The 22,211-nt window shown below is 35.5% G+C and overlaps 1 protein-coding gene across 1 annotated transcript; it reads right to left on the bottom strand.

The window, feature by feature from the left end:
* Positions 1-1,674: 1,674 nt before the first annotated feature.
* Positions 1,675-22,175, bottom strand: LOC129001438 (uncharacterized). Its single transcript, XM_054428705.1, has 6 exons — positions 21,822-22,175; positions 9,432-9,528; positions 7,830-7,989; positions 5,627-5,782; positions 4,692-4,864; positions 1,675-3,301 (listed from the first exon to the last, which is right to left on the bottom strand). Exons 1-6 carry the CDS (start codon positions 21,968-21,970, stop codon positions 3,128-3,130), a joined length of 909 nt encoding a protein of 302 aa, XP_054284680.1. The 5' UTR covers positions 21,971-22,175; the 3' UTR covers positions 1,675-3,127.
* Positions 22,176-22,211: the final 36 nt, after the last annotated feature.

Genomic DNA, 22,211 nt, shown 5'->3' with positions numbered 1-22,211 from the left:
GTTTTAACCCTTTGAGTGCCAACGTCCGGGGAACCGGACGTTTTTAAAACGAGCCAAAAGTGCCAACGTCCGGCTGACCGGACGTTTCGTAATGATCGAACAGTTGTCATAACAACCGAATGGATACTCGGATTCTTTTAACCCATATATTAACATTGAGTCGAAAGTTACTAGATGCGATACATCGATTTTCGTTGGTCGAAATATCAAAAATTCGATTTTTACGAAATTTTACCCTTAAAATCGCCAGATCGCGCTCGGCATTTTTAGCGCGACCTTCGGGAAAAATCATCGGCATTTTTTTAGCGTTACTTTTATTTCTCGCCTGGCACTCTAAGGGTTAAGAAAGTAAGCGGGCAGCTGATTTTGCAGCCCTAGGGATATAAAAACCTGCTCGGTCCCCAAATGACGATGACAGATGGCATGGCCAGCAAGACATAACTTTCAGCCACCAATTAACGTATGAAAAACAGCTAAAAACATCATAGCGTGATGAAAAGTGTATTTTGTTTCATAAGCCATGAGAGGAAACATTCATTTTGATAGCAGTTAAGTTTTTTTTTTGTTTTAGCGAATTTCCCATATAGGGAATAAGCTATTACCGTAGTACTCATGGTAAGACCTGGACGCGGGACCGATTTTTTTTTTCGATTTGAGGTCCCTAGAGGCCAAAAACACCATCCGTTCAAATTCATATATATATATATATTTATATATTTATATATTTATATATTTATATATATATATATATATGTGTCCGTCAGCACGATAACTCGAGCAAAAATGATCCGATTTTGATGAAATTTGGTACAAACGTGTAAAAGTACGTTTATTCGAACGAGTTCGCGATTCAGCATGATCGGACCATGGGAACGGGGGTTTACGGGGGGTTTTATGGGGTAAAAATAGGTTTTTCCCATTTTTGACCCAAAAAACATAAAATTTAGCAATTTCTTTCCAAACCATTTTGTAGAGCTTAAAAAAACAAATAATTTAGTATATTGAAGCGTTACTATGCGCCTAATGGCTACGGAGAAAATTCAAAAAAATTGTAAATTTAAAATTCCCATGTTATTCTTATGGAGAATAAGTAAACTGTTGTAGTTTGCTTGTTTGTGAACATATTTTGATCAAATTTGGAAAATGTTTTTATTTCTTACTAACTATTCACATTTTACAAAAAAAAAACAGTTTTACCCTCCCTGATGCAGCAAACCTAAGTACTTGTTAAACTAATTCGATTTAAATCAAGAATAAATGTTATATTTTTAAGTAGACATTTCAGTGTAAATCCAATCAGTCAAATGGAAATTCGCTTAGTCTGCAGGTTTGCTGCGGCGGGGGTATTTTTTTACATTTAAGTTGTGTAATAGAACTTACACAACAGAGCAGTGTGTAGGTTACAATATAGGTCACATGCACACAATCTTTGAAACAGGTGTGCTCTGCTACTTTGGGGAACTCAACACTTCGCCAAACTGTGAGTTGTTGAATGTTTCATCTTTATTCTTTTTTTTAATGTGTTTCAGCGCTGAAGTACTAGTGAGTTATTCTATTCAAAGCATAGATTACACCAAGTGTAGAACTTTATTAATAGCAAAACCCAAATTCTTAGTAGAATTTATGTATTTCCAAAAACATTGTGTAAAGAGATAGGAGAATGAGGTGTACATCTTTTTCTAATGAAATATACAACTTTATTTCAATGATCACACAATGCGTTCAGTATATTATGAGACAAACAAAATTAAACGAACACAAATGTATAAATAATGACAGCCAGAGGCCGTCGTCAAGGACTACTAAAACTTTCAATTTCCACAACCATTGGAAGTGCTATCTTGTATAGGCCTAAACATGTTATCATAATAAAGTGTTGCAAATATTCCTGATCAGGAGGTTCTACTGCTGACAATTCACAAAATAAATATACACAGACACATTTTTGATCTCGTAAGGCAGATTGCCAACTCCACCAACCTTTCCAAGGCACCCTCGATTCCCACTTTTCATTTACACGGTCCGATCATTTTGTACTGCGATAAAAGAACATTTAGAATTTTCCAAAAGGGAGCACCATTCACGTCCGGAAAAAAATTGTACAGTAAAAATATTCAACAAGATAGAAATGAACTAACAACACCGTCTATTTACAAAACCGTTATAAAAATCTATCTGTCAGAGAAAAGGATGGAAATGAGTCAAAAGTGGAAACGCTATGTTTATGTATGCGGGTGCAAAAATGGAATGTAAAAAAGACGAACGCTTGACATTTTACAGTGTAAAAGCTTAAAATTAATTAGTAAAATCATACAAGAACTCATACGTTCATTCGCTCTCCCTAAAATTAAACTAGCCTAGTTTGGTGCGGACGAGGCCAAACCGATGACTATATCTGTTAACATCTGGCGCTCAGGTAGCCGTTGAAAAGGCACGTTGTTTGACAATTGAGCTGTCAAACACGACATAGACTACCACCGGACGCCCATCCTCGGTCAGCCCCGTCCGAGACTTCTCCGTCGCCGCAACCGTTGGCTAAATCATTGAATTGTCTTTTAAACATAACCTATCCGAGCACATCCTGAATTACGTTGTTGAACATCCAGACATCCCTATCTCTTTGAAAACACAAGTCTCATTGATTTACAGATAAGTACATAATTTATAACAAAAAACTCATTCACAGAATCAGTCATCAAAGAATGTAAGTTACTTGATACGTATTTAATGCTATGTACAAAGTATAGTGACAAATAAACCTAACCTAACTTGACAGAGCCGCATGTCAACTAATCATAAACTTTAACACAATTTAATAGCCACCAGGATAATTCAAATGGGATGTTAACACTTATTATATAATGAGCTAGCATAACCAAAACAGATTAAACTTTCTCTTTCGCTCTGCGTATATAATGTAAAACGAGCAAAAAATAAAACTTAAAAACAGCCAAATAAATGAAAATAGCTTTTTACAAAAGAGTAAGAGAGGGGGAAGTCCGGATGACTAACAACATTTCCTTTGTTCGAAATCGGCTAAGCGGCGTCGGTGACGGAATCAGCCCCATTCACCGAGTACTTCTAAATGTAAAAAACAAAATGAGATTTAAATGTGGCGATGGCCGGGTCACTGGAGCTCAACGCGTAGTTTCTTGGCGGGCGGCTCTGGCTCTGGCAGACTGCAACTGTCCTGGTCGGAGGTCTCGGGATACGAGGTGGTCGTGGTGTCGTCTGCCACGTCAGCCTTGGTGGTGTCTCCGTTTTGCTCTAAACTACTCTCATCTGAGCACTCCAGTCCGTCCTGCAACAAGTGATAACAGAATACAAACTAACCTTCGCATCGCGTCAACAATAATCAGTGAGCCAATTGTTCAATGGAACATTTTTAAGTAGCTATAGTAAAAACTAGATGGATCAGAATATGTTCAATTTGACAGATTTTGCCTGATGATGTATAGACTTTAATTAAAATAATCCATGTTATAATGCTGTAACAAAAACCTTTTCTTAGTTAAGTGATATCTTGAAATGGTCTTCGAACTACTGGTAGTAATAAGAGGGGACCTGTCCTGTCTAGAAATTATACATATGTATAGACTGGGAACCGCAATGTACCGAGTTAGATTAAGGAACTGTGACGCTATTTATTGTATTGCTGTACATGAAACAAATAAAGAAGTTTTGAATTTGAACGTACAATTTGTTTATCAATTTTAAAAACAAGCTCCTACGAATCTTTTCTTATGGTTGAAAAAATATTAGGGATAATTCTCCTCTGTATTATTTAACACAACTCTAACCATAACTACCCAAGGAAACTAAATCATTTGAAAGAATAATACCCCCGCCGCAGCAAAACTGCCGTCTAAGCGAATTTCCATTTGGCCGAATTGATTTTCAATTGATCTATTTAAATAACATTAGGTTTAACGAGTACCTAGGTTTGCTGCTACAAGGAAACTAATAAAGTAGTGTGTTTTTAGTAAAATATTGATAGCTTACTATAAAATAAATAAATTTGCCAAGTTTGATCAAAATATATCCATAAACAAACAAACTACAACATTTTACAATATTCTCCATAAGAATAACATGGGAATTTTAAATTTACCATTTTTTTAGTTTTCTCCGTAACCAATAACCGTACAAAAACACTTTGATATACTGAATTGTTTGTTTTTTTAAGCTCTTTAAGAAGGTTTAGAGAAAAATTGGGAAATTTTGTGTTTTGAGGGTAAAAAGTGAGAAAAACCAATTTTTACCCCATAAAACCCCCCATAAAACCCTGTTCCCATGGACCGATCATGCTGGATCGCGAACTCATTCAAGTTTATCCTGCCTTACACCTTCAAACCAAATTTCATCAAAATCGGATAAAAATTACTCAAGTTATCGTGTTCACGGACACATATATATATATAAATCTATATATATATATATATCTATATATATATATATACATATATAAAAATTTGAACGAATGGTATTTTTGGCCTCTGGGGACATTAAAATGAAAAAGTAAATCGGTCTCGGGCCTAAGTCTTACCATGAGACCTACGGTAATAGCTACTTCCCTATAGAGAAATTCGCTAATAGATAGGCTAACAAATTAAATTACATAATTGATAACTATATCAGGTAAATCAGATGAGGAATGAGTGCTTGATTGTGTCCATGTGTAGTATACTCACAGTGGTAGTCTCGTCTGCAGGGATGGTCACAGGGGACTGACTGTCGCCGTTCTGATGGTCTGCCGTGGTGCCGTTGGGCATGCCTTCCAGTAACTCCGGCTTGAGCTCACTGGCCACGTAGTGGGTCCACAGCGCCAGCTCCACACGGTGCGCCGACCACCACCCGTTGGCAGCTGCATTCATATTACAGTTATTTTAGCATGGATGCTTACGTTTTCCAGTATATAATGTAATGATAGAAGGCCTCCTTAAATAATTAATTGTTTTTTTCACGTGAAATTAGGTTGAGTAACACCTAAAATCATTCTAAAAGTACTTAAAAATTATTTGAAAATAGTTTCTAGACTTGTAAATAATACAGTAGCTCTTTAATAATCTAAACTCCAATCAACCAGATTGCAAAATATTCTGAACACTTAAAAAAAGAGAAATAAAAATCAAATTAGCCAGAAAATTTAGTACACTGCAGTTCCTTGCAGTTTACGGTAATCCAATACATATTTGTGTATGTGTCAATTGGGTCCATTATACCATAAGTTAAATAATGTCGTATCATATAGATCAGTAAGTGACGAAGCATTTGCCACTGTCCTTCATGAGGTTTGATATTGCATCGGACACCCTGCTAGTCAGTAACCACCTTTCAAAAAGTTGCTTAAAACTATCTTTTTATTTGTTTTAAATAACTTTTTTTTACTGATTATCCATATTTTTAAATATCTGGATGGGATCTGGTCCTAATTGGTCCGGATAGTTTGAATTCTTAAGTATTAAATAAATTTATTATGTTAATTTAAGATTAACATTATGCTGTTAACAAATATTACCCTACAGTGCCAAGTTTAATTTAATTCATTACAAAAGTCCTACAACTACTACAGAATTAATGTTGCTCAACAAATATACATCAATCCATTATCAGTCATAGTACTTACTCTCTTTATTAAGTCTGTCGGCCGTATTCTGTATGTGAGTGACAAAGTTGAGGTACTCCTTGGTCGTGTAATCAATTCCTTCAATGTCTGGGATGGCCATGAGGCACTCGTCAGCCATGAAAGGTGCTGTTTCTGGGGCGGCCGCTGCTAGTAGAGCTGTAGCACATTCCCTCTTATATACTTGCAAACAAAATCTAAACTAACATTGCCATTGATAAAAAAAAAATTGTGCAAATCTCCTTCAGATATTCTAGTAGAACCTCTATAAACAACTCTCGAGACCAGGAGGGTTGAGCGTTAAGCGATGGAGAACAGAAATCCTGTTATAAACCTGTACAGTAAATTGATTTAAAAGGGTTTTTAAGATTAAACCCTATACAAGTAATTAAAACATAATTATATTTAAATTACTTACATACAAAAATAATACAGAACTAACTTTTTTTATGTTATAATTATTTAATGTTCGAACAGTGTGTTCACATTTAAAAATAATTTAAATACTGTATCAGGGGGACGGTTAAGTGGGTTCACGGTCAATAAAAGTTCTACTGTATTATCTTGCAGGGTGTCCAGCATCCAATCCAAATAAATTTCAAGGATGGTTTTCCAGGTTCCAAATTCAAAATTTCCAGCAGGAAACTTGCCGCTCCAAATTAGCCTAACATACTTCTTTACACCAGCTAGTACATTAAAACCCTTCAAAAAATTTGAAAACATTTTCTCTTGATCGTAGCCACATCAGTGATTATGTATTTTGATGGTGGCAACATCTGTGATGATTTCCCCCAATCGCGGAAAAATCTGTGCATCCAGCGATTTTGTTTGGAAACCATATCTGAGATCCATCTTACAATGGCGGCAACATTTGTGATGCCAGAATTGCAGCAACATTGATTATCTTGACACCCGTGACTATTTTTTGCAATGGAGGCCATATCTGTGATCATCTATAATTGCAGCAAAATTCGTTATGATTTGCAGCAACGGCCGTGATCATATCTTGCGATTGCCGCTAAGTCCATCGTTTGTGTTAGTTTCGTTCCCACAATCGCGATTTTCAACTATCGAAAAACAGAAAAATCAGTGATTTCAGGTAGATTTTTTGGATATAATTTAAATTTCCCGGTTCATTACAAAATACACGTACAATTCATGGTTTTTTTCCCAGTCATTAAAATTTACATGAAATTCCCAGTTTGACAGCCTGTTGTTCTCCTTAACTAATTGTATGAATGTTAGCATAGTTTTAGCCAGTAGGAATTTAATTTCTTTGTTCTTAATTTAATTTAGTAATTTAATTTCTAAAAAAACTTTGTTATTGGCAGAATGTGAGGTGAAATCATAATTGGCAATCCTTACCAGTGGCGTAGCAAGGTGTTTTTGCACCCAACAGAGACTTTGTCGTCTACTAAGATGTCATGAATATCCAGCTATTGCAGATCGGGAGATTGAGGGCTCCCCCGATTGTAACATCGTATATTTTCAGTTGCACAATATTCACAGACACTTTTTACAATCACGGTATTATTGATTTATCTGACTTGGTATCGAGCTGCTTGCAAGCACTTTTACTCTCATTACACCTCAATCCTGATGAACTTGTACAATTTCAACTATGGCTAGAACCCAGGACAATTCCTTCCCTTGCTACATCACTAGTCCCTCCTTGAATATATCTGTGCCAGTTCAACTAGTCTCGGAAGACTCCCTCGATTTAATTTTCTCTTTGTTCAGAAGGTGACGGACGGATATAACCTCATAATGGTAGTAGATGTAGCAAACTGGATATTTCTTCTGATTCTGTACACAGATTAGTTGGTGTTTTTACAGTAACCATATGTTTTGGAAGTAACAGCCACTAAGAAACTATTTTTCCGAAGTCTACAGAAATGCTGGTGATCATCAACAAACACGTACATTATTTAAAGTACAGTAAATATATTTTTACCCCATTAATAACATTACAATTTTCCATATACTTTTTGAAAAATAAAATATTGTCCAATAAACAGCGTAGCCACTTTTTATTCTTAATTTAACAGCAGACGGTATATTTGTAATGACGAGTAGCGGAAATCTCCGCTTTTTTAGAGTACAATAAACCTACCTGGCACTAAGTCATTTACTATGTTTATTTGAAGGGAAAACTCATAAACAGACATTGCAATCGATTGCCTGTCCGGTGAGGGAATGGACCTACCTGAGGCCATGGTGGTGCCGACCCCCTTGAGGTTGCTAAGAGCCGTGATGGCTTGCTCCAGGTTGGGCAGCTTGCGGAACGCCTTCTTGGTCTCAGCCATTACAGCCCTTGGGGTGTTGACCTTCACCAGGTAGTTGAGTTGAGGATAGAACTTGCCTCGCTGCAACCACACAACAGTATATGAGAGGGGTCTGCTGCCACGTTACCTAGCTGAAGCTCAAATCCAAACAGCGAAATATATAATAATATAACCTAGTAACCTAGTGCTTAGGCTCCTGGTTTCTATTGTTTGAAAGGTATTATTGTTCAGTCCTCGTCAAAAACAATCTGCAGTATTTCTTATTTATTTATACTGGGTAAGACCAAGATATGTGACACAGATTAGGTCAACCTGGTGATTTAACTCAACTTTTTTTCAAAGAGGTTGGCACCTTTTAACCTTCATTCACCCGTCCACATAGACTAACTGCCCATGCGTGGAACGTATCCAGCAAAGCAAGGGGTGAGCCAGAACAGTACGAAGGTGAACTGTACTGATAAAATGTTTGCGGCAGTGACCAGGATCCGAATACACAACATCGCTGTCTTGGGCCCGAAGTGCAAGAGCTACCGACTGAACCACCGACTCACAAAATTGTAGAACAGCAACAGTTAGTGTCATGATCATGTCACTAACTAAACATAATATGTTATCGCAATCTTACAATTTATTGAATTGAGTTGCTTCAAGGACGCAAAAGAAAAATTTTTGGTTAGTTTTTTGTAAATTTTTCTAATATATCGTTTGTAGCCTAATTATCTTACATCAGAAGAGTAAAATTAATCAAAAATTATTATTTAGTTTCAATCAATTTAATGATAACAAATAATATTTTGTCTATTAATGATGTACTGTCATACTGTAAATAAATAAAACAGGCATTAAAACCAATAGGTTGTACTGCTAAATAAGAAGTTATATAGCAGTTAAAATGAACAGTATCTTGAAATTGGTTTAATAGATTTACAGTTTAAACTAGATCGAAGAGTATAACAAATAAATATTGAATGTGCAAGTGCTGTAGTCATAGGTTGAACATTATAGCAACATTAATGTACAAAGTTATCAGAATATGGTCATTGGTGTCCATCAATGACCAAAAAGGGGGCCCAACCCCCCTCCCCACCTATGAGACCCTATGTTAACAAAATGTTTACCAATTTTAAACACTATGCAAATAAATGAATTAACAATACAAAACAAATTTCAAATTTAGTAACAAACCCTTTTTACTAGGGTTTATCATTACCCTCCAGCCCTCTGTATGGAACAGTTAGATTGACAGCCATGAATATGGTACAGTGCACAAATATTCAGCTCGGCAAATATGTTTTACTCTAGCAATGAGTAAAATTTGACAATAAGAATAGCATGGCAAGTTGAACCAGAAGAATGTGTCCACAATGACACTGATTCGGATGGAATGACAAAGTGGTTGAGGAAACTTTGAGAATCTGGCATGATACAGAATAGAAACATTGGTACCCATAGAGAGGTTTTGTTAAAAAAAAAGATTTGAATGTCCGAACGCCACATGATGATGTGATTGGTCAGTAACTCACCGTTTGCTTCCATTTCATCAGCTGCACCAACTCCTCATGGATAAGGTGGGCGTCTTTACCTCTCGACTTTATCTTTTTGGGTAATTCATTTTGGTACCTGGAACAAACAAGTTGGTTAGATGACATAATCTCAAGGTGTTACCACAATTCACATCAACCATTCATCAATAGCCTCCTGGAAAGTGTTAATTTAATATATTTCATTTGCCTACTTATTGAAGCTAGAATCAGGACTAAAAATCTTAGATTTGGTCAAACTTCTAAATACATTATAACGATTTTAGTTAATAGTACTGAACAAGTTTTGATTCAATGAAAACATATTCAAAAAAACACTAATTTTGAATATTTTTAACTTGAAATAAATTACATAGAATCCAAGAGAAAAACTTTGTACTATTAGCTACCAACGATAGACTAATGGTAACTGGATAATTTTTAAAAAGATACTGAATTTTTTGTTGTATGGACGTTTTATTTAGTAATACTCAATCCCCCATCAAAGGAAATTTACACTCTTGTCCTCCCACACAAATAACTTTCTTGTCAAATTTGAATTTCTTCATGTTTAAAAACAAAATATGTATCTGTGATTTAATTTGAAATTACTTTAGATTATAAATGTTCTGCTTGAGGCAAAATAGGACAAGTGGAAGGTAATATGAGAAATCAATATCAAATCATTAATAGTCACCACTAAAAAATTACTAAGTGATTGTAATCAAAAATACAAAAAAAAAATAATTTGGTTCGTATTGTGTAACCTTTCCATTGGTTTTGACTCTCAGAATTTTTTTTAATAAGTTGGGGTTTTTAAAATTCAATTCTAGTAAAATTAAAAACATGAAATGAAAGAATACTTTTAATCTAAATCAATATTCTTAACAATCAAATTAAATTTTACGTTGGTTCTCTGTTAATCTTTACAGCATTTCAATATTTTATTAGAATCCAAAAGTATCACCATAGATAACATACTAGTATGTTTTATCTATGGTAGCATTCATTAGTGCATGGAATAAAAAAAAGCTGAGACTCATATTTTTCCAACACGGTCAATAGAGAATTGGGTTATCCAAGAAACAACAATGACGCTGGAATACCGACAGAATACCGCAAGCTACAAAGTCATGCAAATGTGGAACAGCTGACCAAACAGCTGATTCGACGAAGTGAGGTAATCCCAATCCAAACCAACCAACTGTTTAGTGTTTTGTGACAGCAGCACGAATCAGCTGTTCACAATAGATTCAGCTGCCTACAACAGGCTAATTACGGTTGCTGATAGGAAATTTAATCCAACAAACATTCAAGGGAAATAGATGACAAAATAAAATAATGCCATTTCCATCGTAAAAACTTGATTTTTGTAAGGTTACAAGGAAATAAGTTTTCTTGAGTCCATCAATACGAAAACTTCATTAGGCTTCGTTTCGCAAAATGTCAACGAAATAGAAAGAAAGGATATCTACAAAATTGCACAATATAATCAAAGTATGAGATGTCATTACTGTATTTTAGAATTTTCAATTTAAAACAAACCCCTCCAAGATTGTTTCCACACGTAGGCCTATTATCCTCAGTCAGACTCATTCTCCAGAACGTATTATTCCAGCGGCATTTCCAGCCTTGCTTCCAAGGTCAACTTCCTAGCGTAGCGACAGAGCCGCAGCCGGCCTTCGTTCAACTCCGGATACACCTGAGGCCGCTTCGGGTATCCCCGGCGCTGCCCGAGTTGGACCGAACGTTGCCGAGGTGGCTTGGCCCGACCGGTTTAGATGTAGAAATCGATATACGCTGTACGGGCTGCCGACGCATCGCGCCAGACGATGAAACTTTTATATTCTCTGCCTTCATGGCTTCATGTTGCAAATTCAATCTTCAGAGGGGCTCTCAGTCTCTGTTTGGATTGAAAATAGTAAAAATACAGTAGTTAAATAAATATGGACACTGCTGAGATAGAGGACACATTTTTCAACCAACCCACAGAACTGTGTGGTTTTAGACAGCTTCTACTGAGGCAAACTTTATCGAATTCCGTTGGTTGTGGTGTTCATTTATTATTAATAGTGGTTATAAAGAGGTAATAATAAAAATGTTATATTAACTGAAGGGTTAACGTAATTATTCACCAACAGTACAATTTATACACCATATGTTACCTGTTTCAGTCTACCATCAAAGGTAGAGTATTGTACACTTAAGTTAAAGAAAAGTGACGTATTTAGCATTGACTATTAGATACTGAAGTAGACTTCCCATCTATATGGACCAGCTGTAACCAATTTTTTTATTAAAAAAAGAATGTAGTTGTGTGAGCCGGTCACAGAATGCGCTACAGTCCAAAATTATATTGTATACCTTATTTTTTGTTGCTGACCAGGTTGATGGGTCATAACAGTTGCTATAACTCATTAGCCTACTTGAGTTCAATCATAATAATTCATACGGTATTTCGGTGTCAAAATCGAATCTAATTTAATTGTTTAAATTATAAATTGTAGTGTTCTGTTGGTCTTAGTAAAAGTATAAGTATATTATACATGACACTTAAACCCCCCACATATAAAGACTCCACAGACAAGCAGAAGGGATAAATTTATTCCTCCGAGATTTGACCTGGCCCAGCCGGGCCAGAAATACTCGCGAATTCTGTGACTACGAAGCAGTGCGAATTCGGAAACAAGCGAAGCTTCAAACTCTTCAGCGCAAATTTCAGAAGTAGTTTGTGTATTTTATTCCAAAACATGTGTTAAATTTAGTGTTTGGGTTTAAAATCAAAACACTTTTTCTCAATATTTTTTATACATCTTAAAATCGCCCAGCATCCAACGCGCATTTTCGAGGAGCACATGCAGTGGGTGGAAAATAACAATGGTACTTTCAGAAAGAAATACTGATACATGACTACAAAAAAATAATTATAAAACACCCGCATTAAATAAGCGAAGTCGTTGTAAATTACTAATTTACGACAAAACAAAACGGGTAATTGTAGTACTAAGCCCTTCAAGCTGATCACACAAAAGAAGACAGTTCACCCTCACCCACACAAATAGCAGTTTAACAATGAAATAAAAAAGCACGATAATCAGAATAGATAGAGCGCCATTCTGTAAAAATTACCCTATGAAAGAGACACAAAAATACAGGCATAAAGGAAACAATAGAAGTTTTTATCGCAAGTTGGAGGGGAGCGAGGGGAGTCTAGGGTTAGGGCTGCAGGGGCGTTTCTAGCCTCCCTTCGCTGCCGCCAAAAATATGTTGCGCACCTGTCCTTTCCTTCTAGCCTGGTATACCAACCATAATCACTATGATCAACACAGATTTATTATCTCCGAGTATTTCAAAAACTGTAATAAATTTACACGGCTTGAGTTTCTATATCAGCGTGATTTGGACTGTTTCAGATTTTTATGAACTGAAATTGGACGAAACAACTAAGTTCCAGTTTAAATTTCGCGAATTTGGTAGTGTCACAGAAAACATGTGGTACTGCTTATGTGTATTACCATAGATTAAACATACGGGTATTTATACAAGGTCCAACAAAAAAATATGCCCTCAAGATATAAAATAACGGCGGCGGCGTTTACTAATACAATTTCAATGATCCTAAATTGACACAGCGACAACTACGGACAGTGAAACTGTTACCTCCTGTCCATTCTGTCCCTTTAATATAACAATCATTGACACAGTCATTATCAAGTTCACATATATCTACAAACCTTTTCAAAACGTGAGATATTAGTAGGGGACAGGAGTCGACAGGAGAGCTGAAGTCCAAAAAGACAGGTTGAGCGGTTGAGGGTAAGATCGAGATTGGGTTTGGGACTTTGGACCACAATACTCCAAACCATTTCATTTTAACTCCACGAGTGAAAAAATGTTCTGTGACGACTAGTTCTGTCGGAAGCACTACAAGTGTGTTGTGTGCCATTCTTTGAGATTCCTATATTACAATATGCTACGGCATAATTCAGTCGTTCTTACACAGAAAGCATTCAATTCATCATGAGACAAATCTAGGTTCGTGAGTATAAGCCGGCCGCAAGAGAAAAGGGGGCGGCGAAGAGAAAAGGGGATCTCTCTCTCTCTCTCCGAAACTGACCGACACCACACCGCATGTGAGATGTTGAACTACTTGGAAATGTGCAACAGATTGCTCTCCCCTCCCCTCCCACCTCCGAACAGCTGTTTGGAGTAAACAATCTATTGATGTGACATACTCCCCCGCCCCCGCCCTGTTCACAGTCACTATCCGATCAGCTGATCTTCCCGCCAAGAGGTCGCAGCGTCGTCTGTAGTCCAAAATGACATAACCTCAATCAACAGTTCATGACATAAATAATGCAGACGACACATGGAAGGTTGCGAGGCTAAAAGGGTTTCTCAAAGAACTGCAAACGAAGGCGGTAATATCAATGCGTCCATTAAAATGGTTCTTTTTCAAAAATATAGTCAGTGGAAATAACTGCAACAGCTTTAATACTTGAGCTTTCCAATCTTAAAGTGCCCTTGGTAAAATGTCTTTAATATTCAAGAATAAAAACATGAAAGCGTATTTTTGTAAATAGGTACATTTACAAGTAGGTACTGTATACAAATCCAAATTCTAATACTATATTTCATATTTCTTCTCTAATTCCTCAACTCTTTGTGGAACAGTGAAAGTTCAAAATGTAAGGAACAGATACAAGTTTACTGGAAGAGACTGAGTCATATGATTCTACAGTTGAGTTGAGTCCGTTGAGTCATGTTATGTTGGGGCAGCACTCTGACTCAGCATTGGGTAACAACCAGCAAAAAGAGGACATCTAGCACACCTACTCACTTCTCATGGTTCTTGTTTCACCACTAGTAAAACTGAGAAGGAATCTTAAAAAGTTATATAGAAGAAAAATGTCTTGGTCTGTGGGTTTTAAGTAGGTTATTACTATTTTGCACACTGGATGTAAAATTATTATAAGATTATATCTACTATACTAAGAATTGTACATTTTTATAATCCCCTAAGTTTTTTCAACCTACAAAAACAACCTTAAAAATTAAAATTAATACTCAACCGACAAAACATTAAACAAAAATATGTTTTATAATCAACCAAAAGCACCTTATAATTTTTAATTCATACAACTCTATGAATTGTTAATGTAATCCAGGTTACATAATGGTGTTAAAGAAGGTAACAGCGAATCTCAAGGGCTCAACCTGTCCTGTCAATGTTCTTCGGTTAATTAAAAGCTGCAGACTAATTAAATCCTTTCCCTCTTTTAATAGCCTTCACTTACAAGAATAACCCCTTTCATACAACACTTAACTGAACTTTATTTAAAAATTTAAATTTTGCAGGAATTGAGGAAGCTAGAAGCATTCTTATACTTTATTAATGAACAAGCTGATAGACCATACACATCTTGAATCATAATTTAGTCGTAGCCTAATTTTAAAATATTTTAACTGATAAAATACAAAATGATTATTGATTTGTGACACAGAGTTTAAAATAGTAATTTACTAGTATTTTAGTAATTGTACTGACACCCATTAGTAATCGCTTGAATATCTGATTGAGCTTATTTCTCTTGAAGCACCAAAATATTTGCTAAAATAACTAAAATAAATTATTTAACAAACTTCTGACTATGAACATGCACTAAGAAAACTCCTGACTAATCAAGAACTTAATTAAAACCTTCACTCATTAGTTATAAAGGCTTACAGATAATTGAGCCTTTTCAACAGCTCGTTATGGATTCAAAACTCGTTATCTGACTTTCCCACTTCCTCTCTAGTAAATTTACTTGTTATCAATAGTAACTCTCTTTTAGAGTGCTAGGAACAGAAATAACGACTAAAATGTTTCAGACATCACAATTTAACAACCCAAAATCTGACTTTCCAAATATTTATGTTCATTCGTAACGCAAATCGATCGATATCTTCCACATCACATAAGCCAGGCGAGATGACTTGGTAATGATTGCTGGTGATTGTTTAAAGTTCTACTACAACAAGCAACAAAAGTGTGGTTAAATCTAGATAGGGACAAATTTATGGTAAACTGTAGTCTTTTTTTAACTGCAAACATATAGGCTATAGGCTACCCTGATATTAGAGAAACCAAATACAGAATAAGTGGGATTTATTTATAACAATACTAGCAGAGTACCCGTCCTTTGTCCGGGGTTGGTGTATAAGTACAAAATGCTCATGCTTTGCATTTGCAATGGGAGAGGACACGGTTTGAGAAAATTTGGTTCTTTTATTTTACGGAATGCTATAGTATAGCACATATAGCCATAATTTTCTACCACTGCGCCTAAACAATAAAAAAATGAAATTTTCATTTTTCACAGCTTTTTGTTGCTAACAAATTAAATGCAATGGTCATATATGTAAAAAAAAATAATTGTGCTGCACCCTGTTGGTAAACCTTATAACTTTTTAATGCTAGCTATTTAATATCATAGAACCAACTTGTGTAGTTGAAACAGGTGACAACATTCTTTTATTCCTTTTTGATATGAATACTCATAAGGTTAACATGGGAAACTCCAGAGCCACTGGGGCGGAGCCCAAAAGGATTTTGGAGATAAGAATGCGTCTATATGTTGATCAGGAATGTGAGCAATCATCATACAAAATTTCAACCCAATCCGACCAGTATTTTTCACGTTTACTTGTCATAAACATCCATACATCCAAACTTTCTTACTTATAATGTTAGTAGGAAAAATGCTAGGCTTCCCGTACAAATGAAATTAAATATTGTGTTTCACTCACACTAATTACACGATACAACCAACTGACACACACAATCATTTGCACACAGTAAAAACACTTCTGTACAAAGTCTCAATGTTGAGATCAATAGTTTAACGCAATAACTATCAAGTAATTTGACGCTTGCCGACTCTTTGGTATCATTGCTGATGACCTCTGTGGCTTTTTGACGTACAGGGTTTACCATAAACTTGCAACTGGTTGTGGTCTCGTTTTGTTTCCAAACTTAGTTCTTAGTAACTTAGTTATTTAGTAAACTTGTTAAGGCTACTCAAAAGTAATCCAGTCACAAGATAAATATACGTACACATCACACTGTTTCCCATTAGCTTGTCAAAAACCCTTAAAATATACAAGCGGTGGGAGTAACTATGATATTTTATGGGAAAAATTACAAAAAATTGCAATTACTTTTGAACTGTAATTTGTACAGCATTGGGGGTTGTACCATAGATTAAACATACTCCCTTAGAAGTGTGTTTAATCTATGGTTGTACCTTGTACCTTTCGTTTAGAGTTAACGGAGCATAGCAAACTAAATTTTAATCACAATAGTTTGAGCTGTAAATTTGATTTTTCCATTATTTTATGGAAAAACTGCCATGTGTAGCATTATGTGCCACTGCCCATGCGCGACCATATTGTCCTGGGTTGTATAATGGCCTGACTTCACATGTTTGCCTTCTTGGCGGGACATTTAAACTATTGCGGAGGTTGAGCTCCACAATTACTATTCAAAATTTCCAAAACAATTTTTAAAACACCCCTTGATACCATGGATTACCTAGTACTCACATACTAAACTTCATCAAAATCAGAGTGTAGGCTAGTCTTTTGCTCAGTACACATCACACACGCACAAACTTCAAACCCCATTTTTTGGGGGGTTTAGGTGGACCCAAAACGGATATTTGCACCCAAAATTCAAATTTGAAAATTTAGACGGAAACAATTTCTTTCTCCACAATATAGTCACAGTAGGCCTAAGGGGAGAAAGTAAAAAACAAGACTTTTGCTTTGTAATTTGTTTTAAATTAACTTTAAATAATCCATTGTAGGCCTATTTAACAGTACCAACAAAGCAGCTTCAGTAACTAATGGGTTTTTATTTTTTATTAAAACCCCTAAACAAGTCCAAGTTTGGACAACAAGCAAATTTGGATTTATTTTCACTATTTAACAAATTGGTTCTTTTAAAATATAAATATAAACCTAAGTAAAATCAGAAAAATTATAATAAAATATTATTTCTCAAAATGTAATGCCTTATTAAGACGATTGAAATATGAAAGTATATTAACAATAATTTATAAGTGTTGAGCAGTCAACAAAAGTGCTCTAGTATCAGAAACCACATGATAAGATATACTAAATAACGACCACGGAATACAGTAACAGCTGATTACAAACAGCTGGGTCTTGAGTATATATAAAATTTACAGTAAAACCGCAGAAAACATTACCTATTCTCAGTATTAATATATCAACAAGAGGATTATAGGTTTAACCCTTAAGCGTGCACGCTCGTTTTTTTACACTGGAGCGTGCGCGAGGGTCTAGTGGAACCCTAAGTAAATATGGGTAGGCCTATATAAAAAAGTTTTTTGATATTTAGCTCTTTAAACTTACATAATATGTATCTACAGGGTGTTTTTTTTTTTAACTTGCATCTTTATTTATGTAAAAACCGCAATAGATAGAAATATGCAGTTGGCGGGAACCATCTATTGACGTAGGGGGCACAATTGTTTTGAATTCAACGTTACATTCACATTCCCCCCCTGCCCGCAACTTAATTTTTTTAAATAGCAAGGTACCCCTTGTGACATATCAAATAAAATAGCATGAAAAAAGAAAATGTTTGATGAAAATAAATTGAAAATCGGTTCATAATTTTGTGAGATATTCCCCCCCTCCCCCCCCGGAACTTAATTTTTTTTAAAGCAAGGTACCCCTTGTGACATATCAAATGAAAGAGCATGAAAAAAAAATGTTTGGTGAAAAAAATTTTTAAATCGGCTCATGAATTTGTGAGATAATCCCCCCCCCCCTTTTCCCCTACCCATAACTTATTTTTTAATAGCAAGGTACCCGCCCTTGTGACATATCAAATGGAAAATAAATTTCACCAAACATTTTCTTTTTTCATGCTCTTTCATTTGATATGTCACAAGGGGTACCTTGCTATTAAAAAAAATTAAGTTCCGGGGAAGGGGGGGGGGAAATATCTCGCAAAATTATGAACCGATTTTCAATTTTTTTTCATCAAATATTTTTATTTTTCATGCTCTTTCATTTGATATGTCACAAGGGGTACCTTGCTATTTAAAAAAAAAAAGTTGGGGGCAGGGGGGAAAGGGGGGGAATGTGAATGTAACGTTGAATTCAAAACAATTGGGCCCTCTACGTCAATAGATGATTCCCGCAAACTGCATATTTCTATCTATTGCGGTTTTTACATAAATAAAGATGCAAGTTAAAAAAAAAACACCCTGTATATTTATTTTCTAATATTGTTACGAAAAATTGTATGATCCTACCATATCCTTTAACTATTTTGAAAATAATAGTTTGAACCCTCAATTTTTCCATGATAAATGTAATAATGGAGTTGAAGAGGGGAAAATCATAGTTTTAAACAAGTTTTTATTGCAAACAAATATTATTCTTAATTTTACAAAAGTATAATAGGCCTACTTGTAAAAAAAACCATGGAAGCAGGAAATATTTCATGAATAAATCAGTATCCTGGTTTGTAAAAAATAGGCCTACTGATAAAAAAATAAAAGAAATTAAAAACTTTCTTTGGTAGGCCTAATGTGTTTTTTTTTTTTTATCCTCGCCCAGTGGTTGGTTTAGAAGTCCTTTTAAACACACTTCACAAATATTTTACATTTGTCCTTGGCACATTAGTTTTTTAAAGGTTTTATTTGGTCTTGGCATCTTTTTTACCAAGGCTCAATAAAAAGGCCGTAAAACAAAGGTTAAGATTACGAATCTAAGGATAATTGAGCGGTACTGAAGGTAATATGGCGTGGTCTGGATGGGTCCGTATGTGAACTGAGGAGGATGACTGAGTGAGGAGGAGAGCAAACAGCTGTTTATACAGTAGACTCCCTCTTATCCGGACACCTTTTAATCTAACATCAGTTTAACCAGACTACACTCTGCGGAAATGACATCTCTTTAACAGGACAATTTTTATCAGCAGATCGGTTTAACCAGACTAGATCGGCAGGAAGTGTGCGTTTCTGAAACGACCGTTCTCGTGGGAAAGATTTGAGACCAGTGATCACGTGTCTGAATACAATGCTCTTCTAAATATGCATTTAAACGGTCCGTTTTTACGAGTTTTTGGAGACGTCGGTTTAACCAGAAAACCGTTATCCGGACTGGCCTCGGTCCCGAGGAGTCTGGATAAGAGGGAGTCTACTGTAAGTTACTTGACTTAATGTGGAATTAAATCAATTTGTTTTGAAACCAAGTAATCAGTTCTTATTTAGGCATGTGAGAAAGGTAGGTCGGGTTTTATGCGGATTTGTGACTGTTAGTGTTGTTAAGTGTTTTGAAGTGAGGTTGGATTAGGAAGGTAAAGGTTATGATATAATGAACCGACTCATTAATTTATGCTACTTCCAGACTGTTTTTGCACAATTAAATAGTGCTTAAAAAGCATTTATTGTTATTTCATTGTGTTTCACCCACTATTTAAATTGTGCAAAAACGGGCAGGAAGTAGCATAAATTAATTAATCGGTTCATTATAACCTAACCTTTAACTTAGGTAGGCCTACCTAATCTAAAACTTCACTTCAAAGGATACAGTCGCAAATCCTTATAAAGTCCGACCTATCTTCCTCAAATGCCTTTCTGATCGATAAAATGTGATAAAAAAAAAATAAAGGTTGGGTTGGGTTAGGTTAAGTTGGATTAGATTAGCCAAAACTAAGCCTTAGCCAAACCTTACCCTGTAGGCTAAATTCAATAATAACTTCTTTAACTTACTGCAGTAAGTTATGTCTTAGGGCTAAAGAAAATACTGAGTTGCCAAGCATGGAATCTCTCATTGTTGGGGTTTCGTTATTACACATGTAATATCATTTATTAGTTGCTGATACATGAAATTAAATGCACTGTGGCACGTTTTCACTTTTAGGCACAATGGGATTATGCACTACATCATAACTTATTTATTAACAGGCGTCGAGGGTTGGGAAGAGGACGATCATGTCGGCAATGGCATAGCTTCTATTATTGGTTTATGAGAATAAATCATATTTTTGTATAAAAATAATTGATATTGATGTGATTAAGTTAAGTTAATAATGCATCGTACTTAGTTGATGTATTGTATTTTCTTAACGGCGCCAAAGTCCATTTGTTTTTAAAAATCTAAGTAATTATTGCATATTGTCATTCTGAATTTGCTATCATGTCGTCGTATGTGGTTTTATCTGTTTAGTATAAAAAGTAAATAACTGAAATCTGTTTCAACTCCACAAACCTTCCTCCCCTACTCGTCTAAACCACAAATATGTCAATGACTCAACAAAACTAAAGCTTGATATTATTTATTTAACTTTAATTTACGGCCACTTAACTTAGGCCTAGGAATACCCTGTCTGACAAAAACTTTTGGAACTGTTTTACATAGCCTAGGTTAACTTAAATATAATAAGTTAAAATTAAATGGTGCTAATCAATCAGTAAAAAATTGTTTAAAGAACTAGGTCTATAAAATTAATAATTACAAGTTGGGTTAGGTCAAGTGACCAAGGTCTGTTTGAATTTTAGGGGTTAAGTTATGTTGTTACTTAAATTACATTAACATGCATTGGGGAAAGTAACTTAAATTAAGTAAATTACAAAAAGAGATTGTTAGAAACTATTGTGAGTAGGCCTAAGTTACTAAGAAGAATGATTGCTTTGATTATTACAGGAAAAGAAAATCATTTGTCATGCTTCAGTTCCCAACCTCTTCTTCAGTAAAATTATCAATTACAATACTAAGTAGGAAGGAAACTAAAAATTGTGTTGGTGTTTAAATCAATTAAATTGCACAAGAGCAAAGTAAACTAAGGTAATCACTTTCTTGCAGCAAAAATATTTCACTTTAGAGGATAATGTAAAATCCCTTTGTGTAGGCTAGGTCTCCATTTTGGTTGGTTGAAAGAGGATGGGGAAACGCGTTGGTAAATTACAGGTAATTAGGCACGTTCTAATAGATTATACATGTTAATTACCAATAGAAAACATCGCAAAGATATTATACTTTACATTTATATCAAGGATAACTGGAAATTTAACCCTAGAACAAGTAAAACAAAATAACCCCGACGGCAAAATCCAGCGCTAACGTCATCAAGATGACGCCACCATGACCGCAAATAGCAGCTAGTTTCTAATAATTTTAAAATTAGTGAAGATGACATTGATACACACTACACACACGTGACGGGTTTGGCATTTAATGACCGTCAGCGCTAAAGATCGGACAGTATCGGAGAGAAACGCATTCCTTGCAGGCTCACTGCAGAGAGCACAAAGCAAGGTTCAATGACACGGTCGAATTTCACATAGATATTACAACTAAGGTACTTACCAATCGTCCAATTTTATGAGTTCTTCTGGTTTCTTGTTCTTCTTTTCTGCCTTTAACCGCAAAACCTGAGGATATAAACTCAAAACGTGTTCGAACTGAGAGGCCGAACCCGTAGAGAAAAACGTTGCTGTGTCTTTAGTGGAAGCCATTGTGTTAACTACGAAGTCAGCGTTTGCCGCGAGAGAGCAGCACTGAGACACCCTCGTTGGGAAACCATTTTGTTAAAATATATAATTATTAAATTTTAATTTGAGCATACTTTATTATTGAAGCATGTCACTATGATCTGTCAGAGGAATGTGATCACGTAAGTTGGTTGACGCGAGAAACTGCGAAACTGATGTATAAATCAGTGTAGGCAGCGCACCGCTGCGGAGTGGTGGGGAGGGA

The sequence above is a fragment of the Macrosteles quadrilineatus genome, unplaced genomic scaffold (genome assembly GCF_028750875.1).
Source record: "Macrosteles quadrilineatus isolate MER2022 unplaced genomic scaffold, UCM_ALF_1.0 Scaffold_8__2_contigs__length_117827958, whole genome shotgun sequence".
NCBI lineage: Eukaryota > Metazoa > Arthropoda > Insecta > Hemiptera > Cicadellidae > Macrosteles > Macrosteles quadrilineatus.
This window is presented reverse-complemented; position numbering and strand designations above follow the sequence as displayed.

Excerpts from the sequence above, each read along its gene's own strand:
- LOC129001438 (XM_054428705.1), bottom strand. The coding sequence starts at position 21,970 with ATGGCTTCCACTAAAGACACAGCAACGTTTTTCTCTACGGGTTCGGCC. Across the intron at positions 5,783-7,829 it reads CGGCACCACCATGGCCTCAG|CTCTACTAGCAGCGGCCGCC; the intron begins GTAGGTCCATTC and ends AATGTGCTACAG. Across the intron at positions 3,302-4,691 it reads CTGCAGACGAGACTACCACT|GACGGACTGGAGTGCTCAGA; the intron begins GTGAGTATACTA and ends CACTTGTTGCAG.